This window comes from Sciurus vulgaris (assembly GCF_902686455.1).
Source record: "Sciurus vulgaris genome assembly, chromosome: 11".
NCBI classification, from domain to species: Eukaryota; Metazoa; Chordata; class Mammalia; order Rodentia; family Sciuridae; genus Sciurus; species Sciurus vulgaris.
In genome coordinates this window covers 55,634,958-55,656,186 of record NC_136472.1, presented here as the reverse complement: position 1 = coordinate 55,656,186, position 21,229 = coordinate 55,634,958, and the positions used below count along the sequence as shown (strand labels likewise).

General features: G+C 37.1%; 2 protein-coding genes across 3 annotated transcripts in view; both read right to left on the bottom strand.

Moving 5' to 3' along the window:
* Positions 1-317: 317 nt before the first annotated feature.
* On the bottom strand, positions 318-3,166 carry RPS13 (ribosomal protein S13). The gene is made up of 6 exons (XM_079104429.1): positions 3,065-3,166; positions 2,871-2,919; positions 2,619-2,697; positions 1,570-1,739; positions 932-1,032; positions 318-395 (listed from the first exon to the last, which is right to left on the bottom strand). Exons 1-6 carry the CDS (start codon positions 3,085-3,087, stop codon positions 362-364), a joined length of 456 nt encoding a protein of 151 aa, XP_078960555.1. The 5' UTR covers positions 3,088-3,166; the 3' UTR covers positions 318-361.
* Positions 3,167-9,205: 6,039 nt separating this feature from the next.
* PIK3C2A (phosphatidylinositol-4-phosphate 3-kinase catalytic subunit type 2 alpha) overlaps positions 9,206-21,229 on the bottom strand; it is a 118,134-nt gene continuing 106,110 nt past the window's right edge. For both annotated transcript variants that reach the window (XM_079104230.1, XM_079104231.1), the window contains 7 exons: positions 19,170-19,377; positions 17,422-17,546; positions 15,728-15,845; positions 15,565-15,637; positions 15,213-15,322; positions 15,000-15,125; positions 9,206-12,316 (listed from right to left, as the gene is read on the bottom strand). In XM_079104230.1, coding sequence (XP_078960356.1) covers positions 12,134-12,316; positions 15,000-15,125; positions 15,213-15,322; positions 15,565-15,637; positions 15,728-15,845; positions 17,422-17,546; positions 19,170-19,377 — 943 coding nt within the window. In that variant the 3' untranslated portion in view covers positions 9,206-12,133. The remainder of the gene's footprint in view (positions 12,317-14,999; positions 15,126-15,212; positions 15,323-15,564; positions 15,638-15,727; positions 15,846-17,421; positions 17,547-19,169; positions 19,378-21,229) is intronic.

The following is a 21,229-nucleotide window of genomic DNA, read 5'->3' as shown; positions in this document are numbered from 1 at the left end:
CCGTATCATAATAAAAAGGACTGAGAACATAGCTCAGTGGTAGAAAATGATACCAAAACAAACAGTTCTTATTTCCTAGTCTCTCTCAGTTCTCCTGTATATATACTGCAATCAACTGTCAGGTTACAAGCTGCTCAATTAGTTTACTGAGACAGTGAAAGGATGAGACACATGGATGCCATCATTCTGCTCCCTTTGGAATCAAAATATTAAGCTAACAAACTTCCCTGTAATAAAAGATCAATACATAGAAATCACTAAAACATACTAGTTTCTGGATTTCTTCCTTTTTTTGGAGAAAGAAATACAAAACATACTTTTAGTTAAACAATGCTTTTATTGCTTGAATACATACACAAATTTATGCCACCAGGGCAGAGGCTGTGGATGACTCACTGAAAAGGAAAAGAGAAAATTAGGATTAATACTGGTCCTCAGTATCCATTCATAGTCTCTCCCTGCTAACAAGACTATTTCCAAACAGCCAAAATAAACCCAAATAAATGCACCAAATTGAGTTCTAGAATCAGCTCATTGTGCTCAAGCATAATGAATGACGAAGCTCACTCAGACATCCAAGGAAGGACTGGCCAACATGAGAGAAAACCTTTCTGGTGGAAACCGTGAATGTTTGGATAGCAATCATCACAGTGAGCAATTCATGCAAAAATCAAAACTACACTAAACCTTGGGAGGAGAGGTGTGAAATGAAGTTATTACCCCTTCTAGTCTAAACCAGATGCCTGAAACTATGGCCCTCTACTTGTCTTTATAAAGTTTCGACTGAACACAGCCATGTCTATTTGATTTAGTATCACTCTACTTCCATGACAGAAATGAGTTCCAAGAATAGTTAAACAAATGGCTGTTCCACAAGAGCTAAAATTGTTACTATCAAGCTGATTCTAGTTAACAAAAGATAGATACTTACTATTTCCAATTTGGCGGAAGGACCCGCTTGGTCTTATAGTATCGAGCCAATCGGTGAATTCGGCTCTCTATCAGAATCAGGCGGAATTTAGCATCCTTATCCTAAAAATAAAATTCAATACAATTCAAGAAAACTACTCCAAATAATTAAACATTAATTTAACAAGGCAAAGTAGAGTTTCCATGCACTTTCTCTAATGAAAAATTATTCCAATATCCTTGTACTAAAATCATAGCTGAGCCAGGTGTGGTGGCACACACCTATAATCCCAGCAATCTAGGAGGCTAAGGCAGGAGGATCATAGGTTCAAAGCAAGCCTCAGCAACTTGACCAGACCCTATCAAAATAAAAAATAAAAAGGGCTGGGGATGTGGCTTGATGGTTAAGCACTCTTGGGCTAATCCCAACACCAAACAAACAAACAAACCCACCCACCAATATTTTCTGTCAACTGGCTATACTATATTTAGGAGAGCGAAATAATAATCAACCCTGGTGGATTTTTATTTGAAAGCAACTGTGGTCCTCACTAACTCTGTCCTGAATCACCTTAATTAATTCAAATCAGAGGCATACTTACTAATATTAAGTTTGTATAAGCATGTCTACTTAGTAACAGGTTTTATTTACCCTCTTACCTTTCTATTCCTCTCAAGATGCTTTCGAACAGCAACTGCTTTCTTAATTAAATGATAGAGATCCTCAGGAAGATCAGGAGCAAGTCCTTTGGACTTCAGGATTCTCAAGATTTTATTGCCAGTCACAAAACGTACTTGTGCAACACCATGTGAATCCCTCAGTATCACACCTAAAAAGAGAATCACATATTTCAACTTCCAACACCAAATGATAACTGGAACACGTTAAGTTAAGGTTCAGAAGATAAGTCATTTTCCAAGTTTCCTATCTCTAAGATGGGATCTACTTTGATAAATCAAAGGAACCAACATGAGAATGCATGCAAAGCTCACTCAGACATCCAAGGAAGGTTTGCCCAACACTAAGAAAAACCTTTCTGGTGAAAACTGCTAATGTTGGAAGATCATCATTGTAGTGAGTGTGCTGGAATATGGCTGAACACACACCTAAATCCATTTGTTTTGTAATTAACAGCAGCTAACACTTGTGAATTTGTACCAGCTAGCATTCTTAACACTTAACATATATTATTTCTTTCAAACCTTCTTACTTACCAGTACTTGAGAGTTTATTACATAATCTTCTAGTATGTTATACCTCCACTAGATTATAAGTTCTAGAAAGATATTTTTCCTTTTTATTTTCTCAGGGCACAACACACAGCAGACAAATAAATATGGCACTTGTACAAAAATCAAACGGCTGAGATTCAATCCACATGTGATGAAGTGTCACACTATACAGCCAATTCCAACTTCTCCCTTAATAGCTGTGTGATTTGGAGATAGGTTTTTAACTACATCAAGCCTCAGTTTCTCCAAATATAAAATGGAAGAAACTATTAACTTTTACTTCAAAATACTGCCGTCATATTTTAACTTGAAAGTTCAACAAATAAAAAGGTTAGGCCTCGGTCCTAAAAAGTAAAGCCAGAAAAGCGGGTAAATTATTTTGAGGGGACATAGGAGGTATATTTGCCTAGGAACGTTTTTCTACAAATCACAAAAAGGCATAAAGAAGGGGATTTGCTAGACATGATAACACTCACCAATTTGTGAGGGAGTCAGACCCTTCTTGGCCAGTTTATAAATCTGCTCCTTTACGTCGTCAGACGTCAACTTCAACCACTATTTATGAAACAGAAAACGGTCTTAGGATGAGAAACCAGGGATGGCGCCGAACACAGGGATCCCCGCCACCCACAAGGCCGCACTGCTTTGTGCACGGGTCTCCACAGCCCGGACTCGCCTCCCCCACGGGACCACTTCCATCCTCCTCCAGAGTCCTCCGTGTTACTTACGGTGGGGACGCTGCGGCGATAGGGCAGAGCCGACTGGGATAGGCCCTTCCTGAAGAGAGAAGAGGACGGGGTGAGGTGGCGGCCCCTGTCACAGCAGCCCAGAACACCATCCCCTCAACCTGCAGCCCACACTCCCTCCTTTCCCCTGCCCCAGCGGCCCAGTCCCGCAATTTGGCTCCGCGCCACGCGCTCACCCGGGAGCATGCATGCGACCCATGATGGCGGCAGTCAGGCAGCAAAAAGACAGAGAGGGTGGAAACGCCGCAGGAAATCACGCCGCACGCAGGAAGTGACCTCACACGTCCCCGCTTCCTCGCACGCAGGAAGCGCGGCTACGCTGCACAGCTACCGGCGACGGCGTGACTACGTATCCCAAAATGCACTTCGGCGTGCGTAGGAATATGCGATTGAGACTTGATCCCAAACGCTGTTTCGCGGCCACAGTGGGAAATTGAGTCAGGCAAAGTTCAGTGCTGGCGAGCACCTCCAGAATTAGGTGCTGCCAGCGCCCAACTCGTACACGTTCAAATCCTGGGTCAGGAGTGGGGACCGCTTGGATAGAGCTGCAAGGCTCGGCCATACAAGAGGATTCATTCCTTCACCAGCGTCCCTTTGCATCGTCCGTCTTGATTCCCTCAGAAGTTGTCCCAGCTTTTAATTAACGGGCACAATATCGTGTTATGAATGCAGCACTGGAGTGGCCGGTGCCCTGCCAAGTGCTTCCACTTCTTACCTTCAGATCCTAATCTAATCTCGGGAGAGCCTTGCGGAGCAGCGTATCCAAGCGAGTGACATTTGCCAGGTCCGGGAAGATGAGAAAGAAAACGAGGCCCTTGAACTTCTTGGGAAAAGAAGCTCTAAGGAAGCTTAGATCTGCCACCACTTAGGAAGTTCTAATACTGAACCAGTGCTGGTACACAATGCTTTGAAAGAGTGGGCCAATGAAGCAGCTTTGTTCAAAACAACAAAACCATGATCCTGGAAAAGAGGATGCTTGGTAAAAACAAATTCCTATCGACACGTTTAAAGTAATTAGTGAAAGGTTTAAAAATACCCTAGGTCTTCTGGGCCCCCTGGTGTACGCCTGTAATTCCAGAGACTCAGGAGGCTGAGACAAGTTCAAGGCCAGCTTCAGCAATTCAGCGAGGCCTTCAGCAACCAGACTCTTGCCCAAAATAAAAAGGGCTGGGAATGTAGCTCAGTGGGAAAGCGCCCTTGGGATAGATCTCAGTATCAAACAAACAAACAAAAATGAAAAACCTTGGGCTGGGGCTATAGCTCAGTTGGTAGAGTGCTTGCCTTGCAACCACAAGGCCCTCGGTTCAATCCCCAGCCCTACAAAAAAAACAAATAAACCTATAAGTACTAAAATGTCCACCCTCTTTGAACCTATCCCTATTTGCTGCATATTATTACCCCCAAAACATTAGGAACTTCAGTCAAATTGGATAATTTTCTTTGGGTAATTTTTTTCCTAGTAAAGATGTAGTCCTATAACTAACCACATTTACATTTTTAGACCGGATAGATAGGTATCTCAAACTTGACTCCAATTCTTGGTCCCTACCTTTAGCTACCACTCCATACCCTTTCTTTTTACTACTTACTCCATTTGCTAAAAATACTTAACTCCATTTGCTAAAAAGTGTACACACTTTTCCTCTTATTTCTGTAAGATAGTCATTTCAGCACATCTCACCACAAAAATATATCATGAATCCATTCTCTACTCTCCATTTCCACTGGTACCCTCTATCCTAGCAGCTTCATTTCTGATTGTGGTCAACTAAGAGCTCTCCTCACTGTTTGTGCTTTTTCTCATGTTTTTCCCCACTCTAAACACAATCCATACTCCACCTAGCAATGCATGATCTTTTAATATAGTAAATCAGATAATTGATTACTCCCTTGCATAAGTCCCTCCAGTGCTTTCTCAATACATTTAGAATAAAATCCAAACCCCCAGCCTTATGTCTTACCATTCTCCACCCAATTCTAAACACTCCAGCCACAGTCCTTTCTGATTCTGCAAAATTAACAAAGTGTTTCTTTTGGAGCTTTTCCTCTTGCTTTTGCACTGCTTAAATACTATTCCCCAAAATCTCAGGTCTGGCTTTCAGATACTGATCTCCAATATCATCTTGGGCCTTCCCCAAAAAGTCTCATCTGAAGGAGTCTATTTCCCCATGCAGTAAATTACTACTACTATTTTTATTATTATTATTTTAATATGGTACTGTAATAGGAGTTCACTTGATGCTTTGTCTATATCCCTTGTTGCTTTGAAACTTTTTTCCTTTTTCCCATCCTTTTCCATGACCTTCTCCCTGATCTTTTCCTTCCTGATCTCTCCTCCCTAATCTCATTTTCTCAGAATCACCTCTTAAACCGCCCCCCTGTTCCCCATGATGGGCAGAATCACAGCCTTTGGGAGAGGAGTCCCCTGTTTCTCCTTTTGCTAGCAAAGCAATAAATCTTTTTCCTTTGTCTTAAACCCACGTCTTTGTTTTTGGATTGGCATCGGGGGCAAGGACAAAGCTTTTAGCAACAAATTTGGCACCTCAAATAGAATTCAAGAGCAGCTCCCGTTCCAGCTCTCTTGGGCAGGCCTGGCTCTCCGAAGAACCCAACTTCCATGCTGACAATTTTTGGTGCTGGTGAACTTGTTGAGAGCCAATTGCAGAAGCATTAGGAGATGGGTGAGTTTGCCTCCACTGTAAACAGAGGTGTTCCTGCGACTAAAGGGAGGGACTCAGGGACCATCTCAGCAGCTGCTGAAGCTCCTTTTGCTTTAGGGACCTCCCACCTTCTCTCCCTGAAGGGTACAGGTTGTTCCATTGAGGTCCACTTTGAGAAAAAGGAAACTGAACTCAGGAAAGTCACACAACTTTGGCCATTTGATAAATCCCCCAGTGTGCACTGAGACCCTGGATTCTTTTTTGTGGGAACATCTGGTCCCTCTTTCTGGGGACATCTGTGGCACCACTGGTGTAGGAGTCACAGTTAAGTGGGACTTGAGAACCTATGGATACGTACTCCCTTTTGATCTGTTATGGGGTTCTCATGTGTTTGTTGGCCTTGGGCTTGGGAATTCCCTCTGGTTGTCTGTTTTTTTTGTATGTTATTACCCCTTTTAAGACATGGCCAGAACTGCGTTGATTCTATAGGTAGTCTCTTGGGAAAGATCTTGGATGGTCAGTTTAAAGGTTCACATCTGTTGGTCATGGTTTTTGGGTTCCTCTCTGGTTGTCTTTGTTTCTTTTTTGTATAATCTTGCAATTGGAGTTGCTCTGTCAGAGGGAAAGTGAATTCCCTTTCACTTTCTTTTTTGTATAATCTTGCAATTGGAGTTCCTCTGTCAGAGGAAAGTGAAGAAGGGTCACCTATAAGTCTAAGATAATGTTTTGATCTGGCCTTTAAATAGCTTTCTAGATTATTGTATAATCTTGAAGTTGAAATTGGTCTATCAAAGGTAAAGTAAGTTGAAGAAATTTGTATATGCAGGTCTACCTATTTTGAAGGTTCTGGTCTGTCAGCCCTGGTTTCTGTCATCCTCTCTTATCTGTTACTGGCCCTTTAAGACATGGGCCATGCTGCATTGATCTTACTGGTAGTCTCTTGAGCAGAGATCTTGGCTACATGAGCCACCTATAGGTTTAAGCCTAAGAGAGGGTTTACTGTAACACAATCTGCTCTTTAAGTGGTTTTTATGAATTATACAATCTTGATGTTGAAGTTGGTCTGTCAGGGGTGAAGTATATGAAAGAGAATCTATATGTATAGGTATTTATGCAGTTGCACGATAAGGGGTCTGAACCATCAGGAACTAATTTGAAGGTGCCAAAAGGCACTGCCTCTGGTGTGCAAAGATAGCAGGACACCCAAAGAAAGGGTTAAAAAAAGACTTAAATATTTTAAACCCAGTATGACACTCCCAGCGCTGTTTCTCAGCCTGGCCCCAGGTAGCCACAGATGATCTCACTGTGGTTGGTCAAGAACACTAACTCTAAACTGGGGGCAGGGGGTAGGGAGGATATCCTGGAAAAGCTGTCTGGGCTGTAGAAAAATGACCAAAGAGAACCTGGCCTCTGCCCTGCCTTTTGCCCACAGAGGGTGGAGGCTGCTGGCCAGAAAGAATGACCTGGGGACAGGAATAGTCTACCCTTTTAAAATCTGATAGGACACCCCCTTTCGGCCAAGGGATATTCATCAATGGGGCAAAGCAATGCTTGCTATAATAGAATCCCATCAAACTAAATGCCTGGGAGACTGGCAGAATAAATAACTGCACCTGGGAAACAAAGACACAAAAACTAAGGCCAACCTGTGTTTTGTAGGCAACCTCTGCAAAGGGATCTTGAAGGAAGTCTAAAGAAAAGGATGGAAAGGGCCTCCTCCATTGCATATCAACACACCTAATATAAGAAAAAGGCCCCAAAGGAGCCTCTGGGTACAACTGACAGTGGAGAACTCACTTAACATAGAAGGGCCACAGTCATTTGAAGACCTGTTTTATATCTGATTGCTTTAAGTCAATTTCGGATCATTAACACTGTTTCTTAAATGTATAAGAGATTTAAGGCTATTCTTTGATTTATTTATTTATTTTTTGGTGCTGGGGATTGAACTTAGAGCCTTGTGCTTATGAGGCAAGCACCCTACCAACTGAGCTATATCCCCAGCCCTATTCTTTGATTTTTGTTAACCCATGAAGACCCATGATTACTGTTACTGTACACTCTGGATTCCAACGTGTACTTTGAAAGTTAAATTTAGTTAAATGTAAAGCTTAGGACAGCACTTTGCTGAGTTGGTGTTCTCCAAACTAAAATTATCTGTAGTAAGTCTCAGATTTGTATAGAAATAACAAATTTGGTTGATATTTATTCATGTGATTTGATGTTTTATAGCTGGATAAAGTAACCTGTTGTCAATAAGTTATACATACAATTTTGTGTTACTCTTCACACTGGAGTTAGAATTTAAATGCATTTTTGAAAGATGTTAAGTAGAGACTTTTCTGGTTAAAGGTGAGGTGACACTGTAAAACATAGCATTCTGCCACTCTTTCCACAAAAGTTAAAAGCTCTCTTAGCTTTAAATTCATGTTCCAGATGTAATATTGTACTGTGTTATTGTGAAAAGCCCCACTTTACTTGAGATAAGGCTCTGTCTCCTACCTTACTCCATGTTAAAATGGTCCCCAAATAGGCTAGGCTTCAGCTCATTTAAAGTTGCGTTCAAAGGATTTATTTTGTTGTAAAGATCACTGTGATCTCAGACAGGGAATATAATCTATACCTAAGTAAAGGTTCAAGATTATAAACGTAATTTTTCTTAGTTCACAGCTATTACACAAACAGTATTTTTTCCTTTGTTAATTTCATTTTATATTTTCCTCATAAAATTTATAACTGTGCATGTGAGGCAAGCATTCTACCAACTGAGCTATATCCCCAGCCCCATACAGGAAGCTCTTAAACTCACAGCATTGCTGGAATGATTTGCCCTCAGCCCCCTGACATCACACTTAATTGTCTTACAGGAATGTTTATAATAAACAACACAAGGACCACATTGAGTCTAACACTGGTTTAAAAAAATGAAGAAAAATTAGCTGTTAAAAGACTTTGTAACTTTTCTAATAAGGGTACAGGACTGTTGACTCAAATATTCACAGAATAGGGATTATAACTATTATTAGAAGATTTTACTTATTTTTGGTCCTAAAGGTTGAACCCAGGGGTGCTTAACCACTGAGCCACAGCCCAGACCTTTTTATTTTTTAATTTGAGACAGGGTCTCAGCTAAGTTCTTGCTAAATTCCTAAGGCTAGATTTGAACTTGCAATCCTGTTGTCTTATAAGCATCCTGAGCCACTGGGATTATAGCCATGTGCCACTGCTCCTAGCTATTACAGGTCTTTAATTGTCTTTAAGCTCTCCACCTTTTTTTGTTGTTGATGATGTTCTGTTTTTGTGGTATTGGTGACTGAGCCCAGTACCCCACCTCACTTCTTTTTTTTTTAATTTTTAAAAATATTTTTCACTTGTAGATGAACACAGTATATTTTATTCATCTATTTATTTACTTACTTACTGTATGTGGTGCTGAGGATTGAACCCTGTGCCTCACATGTGCTAGGCAATCACTGTACCACTGAGCCACAACCCCTCTTTTTATTTTTTTAAAGACAGGGTCTGACTCTGTTAGTCTGTTCTCCAATTCCTTACTCAATCCTTCAGGATTTCTGAACTGGGTGAGAAGCAAAGAACAGCAACAGTGAGCTCAAAAGTTTGAAATTAAAATATGAAGTCAACAAGAAACAACAGCAGTTTCCTTATTGCAGAAATATTTTAATATAATTGTAGTACAGTTATGAAGTCACATTCAATATATTCAGTCGAATATATTCAAAGTATTAATAAAAATATTATACATCTTTATTCACTATCCTAATATAATTAAAGTATTTGGTTCTTATAGATAAGATTAGTTATAATCATATTTGCACTGCTAGTGAAACAGTATGTAAGTAAATCTATGGATTATAATAGTGGGGATTCAATCCTTTTTGATCTTAAGTTTATCAAAAGTGTTTCTTTTTTAAATGACACAATACTTGAATTCTAGAAAGAACAGTCAAACAATTTAAGGCAAGATTTTGACTTATACAACTTGAATTTGAAAAAAGGAATACTTTATCAAAGATCATACATGCCTTAACATTTAAGTATTTATAGATTCATATAAGGCAGTAATGAAAACATCAGTGTCAGTTCTACACTGGGTTCCTCAGTAGAGAAAAGAATAAATTCTTGGGATGAACTATAAAACACTGGCAAGAATAAAGAATTCTTCTGGTACATGACTTACATGCAGCAGAATTATTTTTACTCAATAAAGTATAAAATATTGTGATCATACAAATTAGTGTCTTTGCCCTAGATTTTTGTTTTTCAGATTAAGTTTAAAAAAAAAAAAACCAAACTTAAAATTCAACTAATTTAGAATTGAGTGATAGTAGTAGTGCAAAGAGGCTCCCCTTTTTCTTTTTTTTTTTTTTGTTTTTGTTTTTTGGTATGGGCTGAAGTTCAGCATTTCACAAAGAAATAACTTATGTTAAAATATAGGTGTTTTCATGACCAAAGAAGGCACAAAATGAGTTAAATTAAGAGAAAACATCACTATTATTCTAAACTCGTTAACTGTACAATATTAATCATAATATACACTTTTAGATATGAATCCAGATTTCTTGTAACTGAAAAGTGACATCACATTTTCTAGTTCTATTTGTGCTTAAAGACACTGCTGTGACGGAGTGCAAAAAAGCAGTCCATGTTGAGTCCAATAAACAACAACTTTTACCAAGACATTAGTATTTTTTAACAGTGGCTAAGTGAAAATTCATGGAATGGAATTAGGTCTCAACCTAAGTGTAAGTGAAAATTTCTAGTGCTACGCTACATTTGCAAAACTACTTACACACTAAAGGAAATGTGAACTGCATGTGGAAAAAGCAAACGGTGCTTTGATCTGCATTTTAATTAACTTATTAAATAGACAACACATTTTAATATTTTTTAAAAAGGCATACAAAATCATACTCATGAGTTTTCCTACAAATTATTTTGGGGGTGGGGATGCTGGGGATTAAACCCAGGGCCTTGTGTATGCTAGGCAAGCACTTTTCCACTAAGCTACATCCCCAGTCTGGTTTTCCTACAAATGGACCATTAGTGTTAGGCACCAAAATTTCAAGTTTGTTTGGTTATTTTAAAACTGGTTTATTTCTGTTTTGTAGTTATCATTCATATTAAACATCTGCATACTTCCTAGAAATTCTGTTCTGGGCAACTGAATTAGAGATTGTCTTTTCTCTCTTGATACTCTTTATTACATATTTGTCAGTTTTTTCACAAGGACCAGATTGCTACATCTCTATTACCATTTTAAAAGTATGTGAATATCCACTCTAACCATGAAAGTTATTACATATACATATTTATCTAAACTAAACAAAATTATGTCTGAAGGTCAATGAGTAGTAAAAAAATGAGTGTTATCCTTAATGGTTATAGTATAATAATTTCATTTCTGTCCCTTATGATTCTGAATCTCATTGTATGATGGAAAATAATTCTTAAATGTGAACATACAATGTTTACAAATGTCAATTTATAAGATGAACTCCCATAAAGATCTATATTAAAACTGTTTGGACCCTATAATCCTTGTCCTGTGCCTCTTTGTAAAGAGTCTGTCCTATTATGGAGTTCTTATGCAAACAGGAATGGGCACAGGAATGGAAAATTTTCACTTATTTAATGAGAAAGTAAAGATATATGGAAGTGATATTACCCAGCTTCAATTCACACCCCTAGGAATAAGTGTAGGATTATAATGGAATGATAGAATTTATTATACAACTACATCAATGAATCTTATTCAGTTACTGGGCAATGAAAACCTAAATCAAGTGGATTGACAGTTAAAATAAGTAACACAACAGAAGCAAAGAAAATTGTTTTTGTGGGAAAAAAACCAGTATATGTACATAATGTTTTGTCCTTAATAAGCTGAAAGTGTGGGGAAATTACTCATTTATCAAGTTAGGGAAAAAAAAGTCAGAAAGTAAGTGCCAAAGATGCATATAAAGTTAAGTAAGGCACCATTATTTACAACTTCAGCAATTGGCACTTATTCTGAGAAAGGCTTTAATAATGAATAAAAAAAACTATTATTTTTCCCCTATTTTCTATAAACTACTTAGTAGTTCTTAACATAGCTATCTACTATTTGTGCTTTGCTTTTCAGCCCTATGAATAGCAGCTGCGTTTTATGGTAACATTCTGCATCTTTCCTTTACTTTGGTGTTTGTGAACATACACAGTGGTAAAAGCTGTAAAAGGTGCATAACAGAAAAACAAATATACTATGTCTGTATAGGAAACACTGCAAAATGGATGGCTGAACCACCTCAAAATAGTACTACCTCAAAGTCTTTTTCAGGACTTATCAAGGTTAGGATTTGTAACATTTCAAATGACTTTAAAACAGTAATGGCTTCCTGAAATTTATAAAATTTAGTTATGTGACTATTGGTCCAACTGATGTGTTGAAATACAGCAAGTATATTTCACTTTATAATTTTTGCACAAGTATAAAAATACTATACAAAGTTCACAAGTCTGCATGCATTCATGTATACACACATTTATGTAACTCTTCTTACTTCCAAATCTGAGAAATTCACTTGATTACAAGTAAGTTGCTGCAGTCAGCTGATACCACTTAACTGTCTCTTTGCTCAAGTTGAAATCTTTCAAAGGCAGAGTTATTCCACCCAAGAAAAAATTCTCCCGCAGAGATTCTGCACTTAGTACACTCAGTTGAAGTTCTCTTTGTCTCAGGGTTTCCTTGCTATATCCATTGTACACAAGCTACAGCAACGAAAAAAAAAAAAAAAAAAAAAACGAAACAGTAAATTATGTATTAATATTTGTTTCTTTGAATACTTCCAGCAAAATGTGAATAATGAATGACATGATGATGATATGGTTTGCTTCAATATTTTAGAAGCACATTTTCAATTTCAGGAGTCTTGGGTTGCATCATCTTTCCTAAGAATGTCTGATATAGAGATATACAAAGCAGGACCAATCCCATTTGTTTTCTAAAAAATAAAAACTTGAAACATGGTTTTTCTGCAATGGAGGTGATGGGGAAGGGAAGAGATATTACATGGCAGTTAACTTAAGATGATATAATACCTGGGAAAAGAGGGGAAAAAGAGGAGAAACTTTGGAGGGATAGCATAATTAACCATTATTTTACAAAAAGAGAGGGAAAATTTTTTGCTCCGGGTGGTACTGGAGTTGGACCCAGGGCCTTGAGCACATTAGGCAAGTACTCTACCACTGATCTGAATACCCAGCTCTTATCTTCTTTTTTGACTTTTTAAGTACACACTAGGAAAAGCACTACTTAATAAACTGCTGAGGCTGACCTTAAACCTGCAATCCTCCTACCTCAGACTCCTGAGTCGTGGAGATTATGGGCATGTGCCATTGCAACTGGCTAGAATTTTCTTTTCATTGTCTTTTTTTTTTTTTTTTTTTCTGTTGACTCTTATGTACCATAAAGTGATAATTTCTGATTACTCTTAATTCAATATGAACTCTTAGTAAACCATAGTTTACAGCAAATGTGGAGTGCTATGAAGCTATTCTATTTCAATTTCTCATCACAACATTTAGAATTTTAGTTTTTCCAGGACAACTCATCATACATTCTAAGAAACACCTTAATCATAATTATTTTTTAAATTATTATTATTATTTTTAGTTGTAGTTAGACACAATACCTTTATTTTATTTGTTCATTTATTTTATGTGGTGCTGAGTATAGAACCCAGTGTCTCACATGTGCTAGGCGCCCAAAGGGCTTTACCACTGAGCTCCAACCCCAACCCCTTAATCATAATTCTTATTATTTGGCTAAAACAACTTAAAAAAAAAAAAAAAAAAACTGTCCACATTTCATTTTATTGACAGCATTAACACTAAATAGGATAAGTACTACTTTTTTGAGAATAATACCAATAGATCTTTGCAAAGCACTGAATATGTTTTTAAAGAGAAAGAATCTTCTATAGATTTTAATTTACAACCACGATAGAAATTCAGATTTCCTTCCAATAGGTATCCAGACACTTCTGTATAGAAGTAACATTAAGGTGCAAAAATAATGTGATTTACACAAAAGAAATGGTTAAATAAAAGGTCAAGGTAGAGGGACTTCAGCAGGTCTTAAGAGGTTAGTGAACTTATTAGTTGACCGCAAGTATTCAGCAAAGTCACAGTTATGCTCCACACTGTTTAGCAGATGATTTTCTTATTGCTTTCTTTTTTTGGGGGGGGGTACCAGTGATTAAACCCAGGGGCACTTAACCACTAAGCCACATCCTCAGACCTTTTTATGTTTTATTTTGTTTTGTTTATTTGTTTACTGATTGATTGATTGAGTGGTGCTGGGGACTAAACCCAAGGCCCTATGCATGGAAGGCAAGCATTCTACCAACTGAGCTATATCCCCAGCCCCCTTATGTTTCATTTTGAGAAATGGTCTTGCTAAATTGTTTAGGGCCTCACTAAGTTGCTGAATCTGGTTTTGAACTCGTGATCCTCCTGCCTCAGTCTCCTGAGTTGCTGGGATTAGAGGCATGTCCCCCTGTGCCTCACCTATTGCTTTTGATTTTGAGAACTCTAAAAGGGTTACTGAGAGATATTCAAACATTTCTAAGAAGAGGCTTGGGGCATAGTTCAGTGTGCTTAGCATAACTGGTTCAATCCCCAGCACCAAATTAAATAAATGAGAATCAAAGGAGAATTATTCTAAATCTACAGTCTATCATATGAAGTAAAGAGTACTGAAAATGTTTAATCAGGACGAGCATTTCAACTCCAATTATCTGAAGGGCCGCCATGAAGAAGGAAGAAAGGAGTAGTTCTGTATGGCTCCAAGAGGTGCAACTAAGACTCCACAGGTGATTGTAGGGCATCAAGACTTCAGCTCAGTATAAATAGTAATCTAAGGGGTTAAGAAATGTGGGTCAACTGTAGAGTGAGTGCTTAGCATGCATGAGGCCTTTGGTTCAATCCCTAGTAAAACAAATCTAAGAGTTGGTGCTTGCCCAAGACAAATTAGATAACTGAGAAGTACTTAAACACAAATTGAACAACCACTTTCTGAGAATACTGTAGAGGAAGTACATGAATTGTAAAGGAAATTGAATCATGGCTCTTAATGTCTTGTTTTTTTTTTTTTTTTTGGCTTGTTTTTGTTTTGGCAATATTAGGGTTTGAAACCTAGGGCTTCTTCACTCATGCTAGATAAGCCCCCTACCAGCCCCAGCCCTCTCGTATTTTTCTTTTAAAAGCTAAGGGTCTGTGATGAGGATGCTATCCTATATCATTTTGTTAAATACCACTGGACTGCTATTGATTTGCTTCGGCAACGAATAGTTCAGCAACTAATACCTAAAATATTTACATTTAAAATGTCTTAAAATTTAAATCTCAAAACGACAAATCTAGGTAATTTTTAGAATTGATTTCAACTTACCATTTCATTGAATGTTGGATTCCTAGTTTTTCGTGAAATTTTGGTTTTACGTTTGGATGTTTTGTGGGTATCTGGAAGTAGGTATGTTTTGACATATGGATTTGGATCAGCCCCATCTTCAGTAACCTATAAAGAAAAGCAGTCCCTTAACAGTAATGTCTCCTACTAAGGCAGCAGTTTCTTTTGCAACCATCATTATTTGTGATCACTCACAAGATCTTTGATGTGCATCACCATGATGAACAGAGTACCATTTCGGTAAGAGACAGATAACTTCACTGCTCCTCCTATTTGGCCTGGAGTAGGACTGAAGGGACCTGAACCTGAAAATACAAATACTTTTCTTATTTTATACTGCTTTCAGTGGTTTAAACTGCAACAAAATAATTTTGCTTTACTTCCAGAACCTTTGCATGTAGGGTGAGGAAAGTTAATTTATCCAGAAGTAGACTGGCTTAAAAAGAATTCTCACTGACCAACAGACCACCTGTCACTCTATAACATCTACTGAAAAGTTAGATTTTCAGGTCATGAATTACCAACAAAGAGAAAAAAGTAATCTCACCTGCAGACCTGGCTATTCCTTCAGCTTTCTCATCACGAATTAAAGGGTGGAAAAAAGTACAAACAAGATCACACTAAGATTGAAGAGAAAAAAGATTAATTAGTTTTAAGTTTTGTGTGGCACAAAGGACATATTATGTTTTCACTTCTTATATAGAATTTACCTCTGCTACATCTGTTGAAGCACTCATCAAACTCTGTAAATAACTGTTCAACTCAACTTTCCTTTTGGCTGCTACATCTTTTATGTGTGTTCTTCCTAAAACCATCCTATTAGGAAAGCTACAAAATAAAATAAAAAATTTTTAAAAAGAGTGTAATTTAAATTATTTGATCTGGAAATATTTATAGACTCAAGTACAATATTTACTTAGCAATATGCTTTTTACATACTTTTTTCATCTTCTTTTTCTTTCTTTCTTGCCTCCCATGGGGATTGAACCCAGGGGCACTGTACCACTGAGTTATATCCTCAGATTTTTAACTTTACTTTTGAGACAGGGTCTCAACTAAGTTGCTGAGGCTATCCTCAAACTTGAAATTCTTCTGCCTCAGTCTTGTGACTTGGCTGCGATTACATATGTGCACTATCTACTTTTTTTTTTTTTAAACATATTTCAAGACAAAAATAGATACTCAATCCACTACAAAGTAATTTTTTTTTTTTTTTTTTTTGTAATTTACCTTCAAAGTACAAGAGATGAAATAGTTCAATTACCCATTTTCATTTTATGAGCTTTGGTATCTGCTTATTACTTATTTTCTACTATTTCTTCTCAAATTTAATCATTCACAAATATTGACCAGATTTGATCTCTGAAAGAATCATTAATCAACCATAGCCATTGTAAGCATTAACAGAATCCACAAATGATGATAGGGCCTCAATCAGGTGCTGAAAGGATATCTATTTCTTTTGGTGCTAGTAGGAAGATGAGATTACACATGGAAATAAACACTTACTTTTGCAATTTAGAGAAGAATTTTTTTTTTAAAAGATTTTGTTTTAGTTGTAGGTGGACACAATACCTTTATCTTTATGTGGTGCTAAGGATCAAACCAAGGGCCTCATGCATATTAGGTGAGTGCTCTACCACTGAACTACAATCCCAGCCTGAGTCTGAGAAGAATTTGAACAACTTGACACAAGAAGTCTGTTCACAGCCAGGCATGGTGGTGCACACCTGTAATCCCAGAGACTCAGGAGGCTGAGGCAAGAGGATCTTGAGTTCAAAACCAGCATCAGCAACGGCGAAGCACTAAGCAACTCATTGAGACCCTGTCTCTAAATAAAATACAAAATAGGGCTAGGGATGTGGAACAGTGGTTGAGTGCCCCTGAGTTCAATTCCCAGCACCCCTCAACTCCAAAAAAGAAAATATGTTCATTAAGCTACCATAAAACTGGGTTTCCAAAGGGTGTCAGATACAAAACTAAGCACTAAGATTTTGATTAACTGTTTCAGTGATATTTGTTTTAGTTTATTAGTTATCAAAGGAGCTCAGGATAGTCCATAATTATTTCTGTAGTAATTTAGCATGAGACTTTTTAAAATCAATTTTGCAAATTATCCTGTGCTGCCTGCTATGGTAGAGACAAAGAGTCAAAGCTTCAACTAAAATTAGGAGTTTGAAAAATTCCACATTTTAAGATTGTAATTACATAAACATTTTTTTCACTCAACAAAAACTTACAGCTCCTTGTCTATGTCAAGTTCGGTATCAGGCCCTTGTGATACAAAGGAAAATAAGCCACACACGGTCTATAGTATTTTAAGTGCTAACACAAGTTTTTACCTACATTTGAGACTAAATTGTTTCCTACAAAAAAGTTAATTTGCACAAGAATGGGAACATACCCAGGTAACTTCCAAAGTGGAAAAATAATACTGAGCTTATTGTGAAGTTCTTGAAACTCGTCAAATGTCCGGAATACAAATGATGGTTCAAGCTGTCCTTCTCTCAAAATTCGGACTACATAAATCTGAGAAGAAAACACACGACAAGTAGATTAAAACTTCCTTTCCTTACAGAAAAGAAATTCATAGTCCAAGTGCTTTATTGGTAATATTTGTCACAACAAAAAATAGTAAATGTCATTGTATCATTGTATTTGTAGCACGTATAACTGCATTCTAAGAGTGATCATAGCTGGGTATGGTAGTATTAGCCTATAATTCCAGTTATTTGGGAGGCTGAGGCAGAAGGATTGAAAAGTTCAAGGCCAACCTGGGTAACTTAGTAAAATTCTATCTAAAAATAAAAAAATAAGAAGGGGGAAGTAGCTAATGGTATAGTGCCCCTGGGATCAATTCCAGTATTGGGGTGGGGAGGGTGGGGGGGATAGTGATCATAACCATTGTATGGTATATATAAGAATTTGAACGTGAAAGCCATTTTATTTCCAGGATGAAATATAATAAATGTACTTTCCAAATCTACAAAGTTAGTATATTTCCAATTAAAATGGTAAAAAATAAGTTCACTTAAGAAAGCAAATAGTAAAAAAGGAAAACAAAACAAAACCACCATGGGGTGGGTGATGTTATGTTATGCAGTACCTTAAAGAGTATACTACCAGTACAGAGAAGTAGATATATACGTAGAAAATCAGAAATGAATTCAGGGATAGGCATTTATATAAACTAGAGTTTAACATGCCATCATAAATCATTAGGAAAAGAATGTACTACTTAAGTTGGGTGCAGTGTCACATGCCTACAATCCCAGCTCAGGAGGCTGAGGCACAGCAATCACAAGTTCAAAGCCAGCCTCAGCAAAACGAGGTGCTAAACAATTCAGTGAGACCCTGTCTCTAAATAAATTACAAAAAAATAGAGATGGGAATGTGAATCAGTAGTCGAGGGCCCCTGAATTTAATCCCCAGTACCAAAAATAAAAATAAAAATAAATGAAAAAGAATGGATTACTTAATAAAATGGTTAAAGTCATAGTGAAATGAATTTCTAAAACCTATCAATTCATCAAAAAATGTAAAAACTGACAGTGCTGAGAGGTATTACCCAGTAAAAACATTAACACAGGGAGTGAGGGTGTTAAGTCAGTAGTAGTGCTTTCACAGGCATGAAGCATTAGGTCTCATCTCCAGCACCACAAAAATGAGTGAATGAATACATAAATAAATAAATTTAGCACAAGGGCAGAAACATTACAGATGATAATGTTATATTCTCTAGTGGGAAAAAGATTCTATTTTTAATCAAAAACAAACATGTAGGTGTGCTATAATACTTTATTATAGAGTAGGATGGGAGCTTAAAATTTTTTGACTTGAATTGCTTAGATCTGTTAATATTAGCAAAATTTACCTCTGACACTAAGAAAAAATTGAAGGAATGAGAAAGCAGAATACCATTACTCTTTTAGCCCTCATAGTTTTAAAGCATACTTAAGAAGAAATAAATGTCAAAAATACCAACAAATACCAAAATAAAAAATGAGAGATGCTTCAGATAAACATTTATTTTTGGAACACCCATGGAAGAAATGAGCATGAACAGAACAGATGCTTGGAACTCTAGCAGAAGGGCATATGAAGGACAACAATAATGCATATGCATAATTGTCTACCTAAAACCAAACTTACATAGTGTTTATCTGGGTTGTATTTCTTATGATATGTGAAAACAGAGACTTCTTTGATCCGACCATCTTGTCTGAAAGAGTATGTTTTAGGTGAAAATGAAAGGATGGGCTCATCATTAGAAGGAAGACCAGAAAAACGTAGCTGAGCAAGATTGTGAATGAAAAAATTGAACTTTGTGGCAATGCTTCCCAAACTTGATTCAATCAGCCTGCAAAATAATCAGAAGGTATATTAACAGTAAATCTCCATGGAAATATACACTAAATTCTTTCAACATAATACAGTATGAAAAACACTTTCATTTCTATTAGAGTATTAAGCCAATTCTCACTCTGCCACATATTCCCTGTGTTCGTTAGGCCAAAGATGTGTTAAAATACATCTTACCCCAACAAAAAAATTTTAGCACCAGAAAGAAATTACTTTCTTTTTTTTTTTTTTTTTTCAGCCCTGTGAGGTCCAAGGCTAATTAAAGAGCTAGTAGGGATAGAAGGTAACAAAAAGATGACTTTATTATCTTGCTATAAAAATTCAAATTTAAAGGCCATCTATGCGAAGCCCATGGCCAATAGCATTCTAAATGGTGAAAAACTGAAAGCATTCCCCCTAAAAACTGGAACAAGGCAGGGATGCTCTCATTCAACACTTCTATTCAACATTGTCCTCGAAATTCTAGCCACAGCAATTAGACCAAGGAAATTAAAGGGATATGAAGAGGAAAAGAAGAACTCAAACTATCCCTATTTGCTGATGATATGATTATATATTTAGAGGAACCAGAAAATTTCACCAGAAAACTTTTAGAACTCATAAGTGAATTCAGTAAAGTAGCAGGATATAAGATTAATGCTCACAAATCCAATGCATTTTTATACATAAGTGATGACTCTTCAGAAAGAGAAGTTAGGAAAACTACCCCATTCACAATAGCTTCAAAAAAAATAAAATACTTGGAAATCAATCTAACAAAAGAGGTGAAAGACCTCTACAATGAGAACTACAGAACACTAAAGAAAGAAATTAAAGAAAACCTTAGAAGATGGAAAGATCTCCCATGTTCTTGGATAGGCAGAATAAATATTGTCAAAATGGCCATACTACCAAAAAGTGCTATACAGATTCAATGCAATTCCAATTAAAATCCCAATGACGTACCTTACAGAAATAGAGCAAGCAATTATGAAATTCATCTGGAAGAATAAGAAACCCAGAATAGCTAAAGCAATCCTCAGTAGAAAGAGCGAAGCAGGGGGTATCACAATACCAGATCTTCAACTCTATTACAAAGCAATAGTAACAAAAACGGCATGGTATTGGTACCAAAATAGACAGGTAGATCAATGGTACAGAATAGAGGACATGGACACAAACCCAAATAAATACAATTTTCTCATACTAGACAAAGGGGCCAAAAATATGCAATGGAGAAAAGACAGCCTCTTCAACAAATGGTGCTAGGAAAACTGGAAAACCATATGCAACAGAATGAAATTAAACCCCTATCTCTCACCCTGCACAAAACTCAACTCACAATGGATCAAGGACCTCGGAATCAGACCAGAGACCCTGCATCTTATAGAAGAAAAAGTAGGTCCAAATCTTCAACTTGTTGGCTTAGGAGCAGACTTCCTTAACAGGACTCCCATAGCCCAAGAAATAAAAGCAAGAATCAACAACTGGGATAGATTCAAACTAAAAAGCTTTCTCTCAGCAAAGGAAACTATCAGTAATGTGAAGAGAGAGCCTACAGAGGGGGAAAATATCTTTGCCACTCATACTTCAGATAGAGCGCTAATATCCCGAATCTATAAAGAACTCAAAAAACTCTACACCAAGAATACAAATAATCCAATCAACAAATGGGCTAAGGAAATGAACAGACACTTCACAGAAGAAGATGTACAAGCAATCAACAGATATATGAAAAAATGTTCAACATCTCTAGTAATAAGAGAAATGCAAATCAAAACTACCCTAAGATTTCATCTCACTCCAATTAGAATGGCGATTATCAAGAACATAAGCAACAATAGGTGTTGGCGAGGATGTGGGGAAAAAGG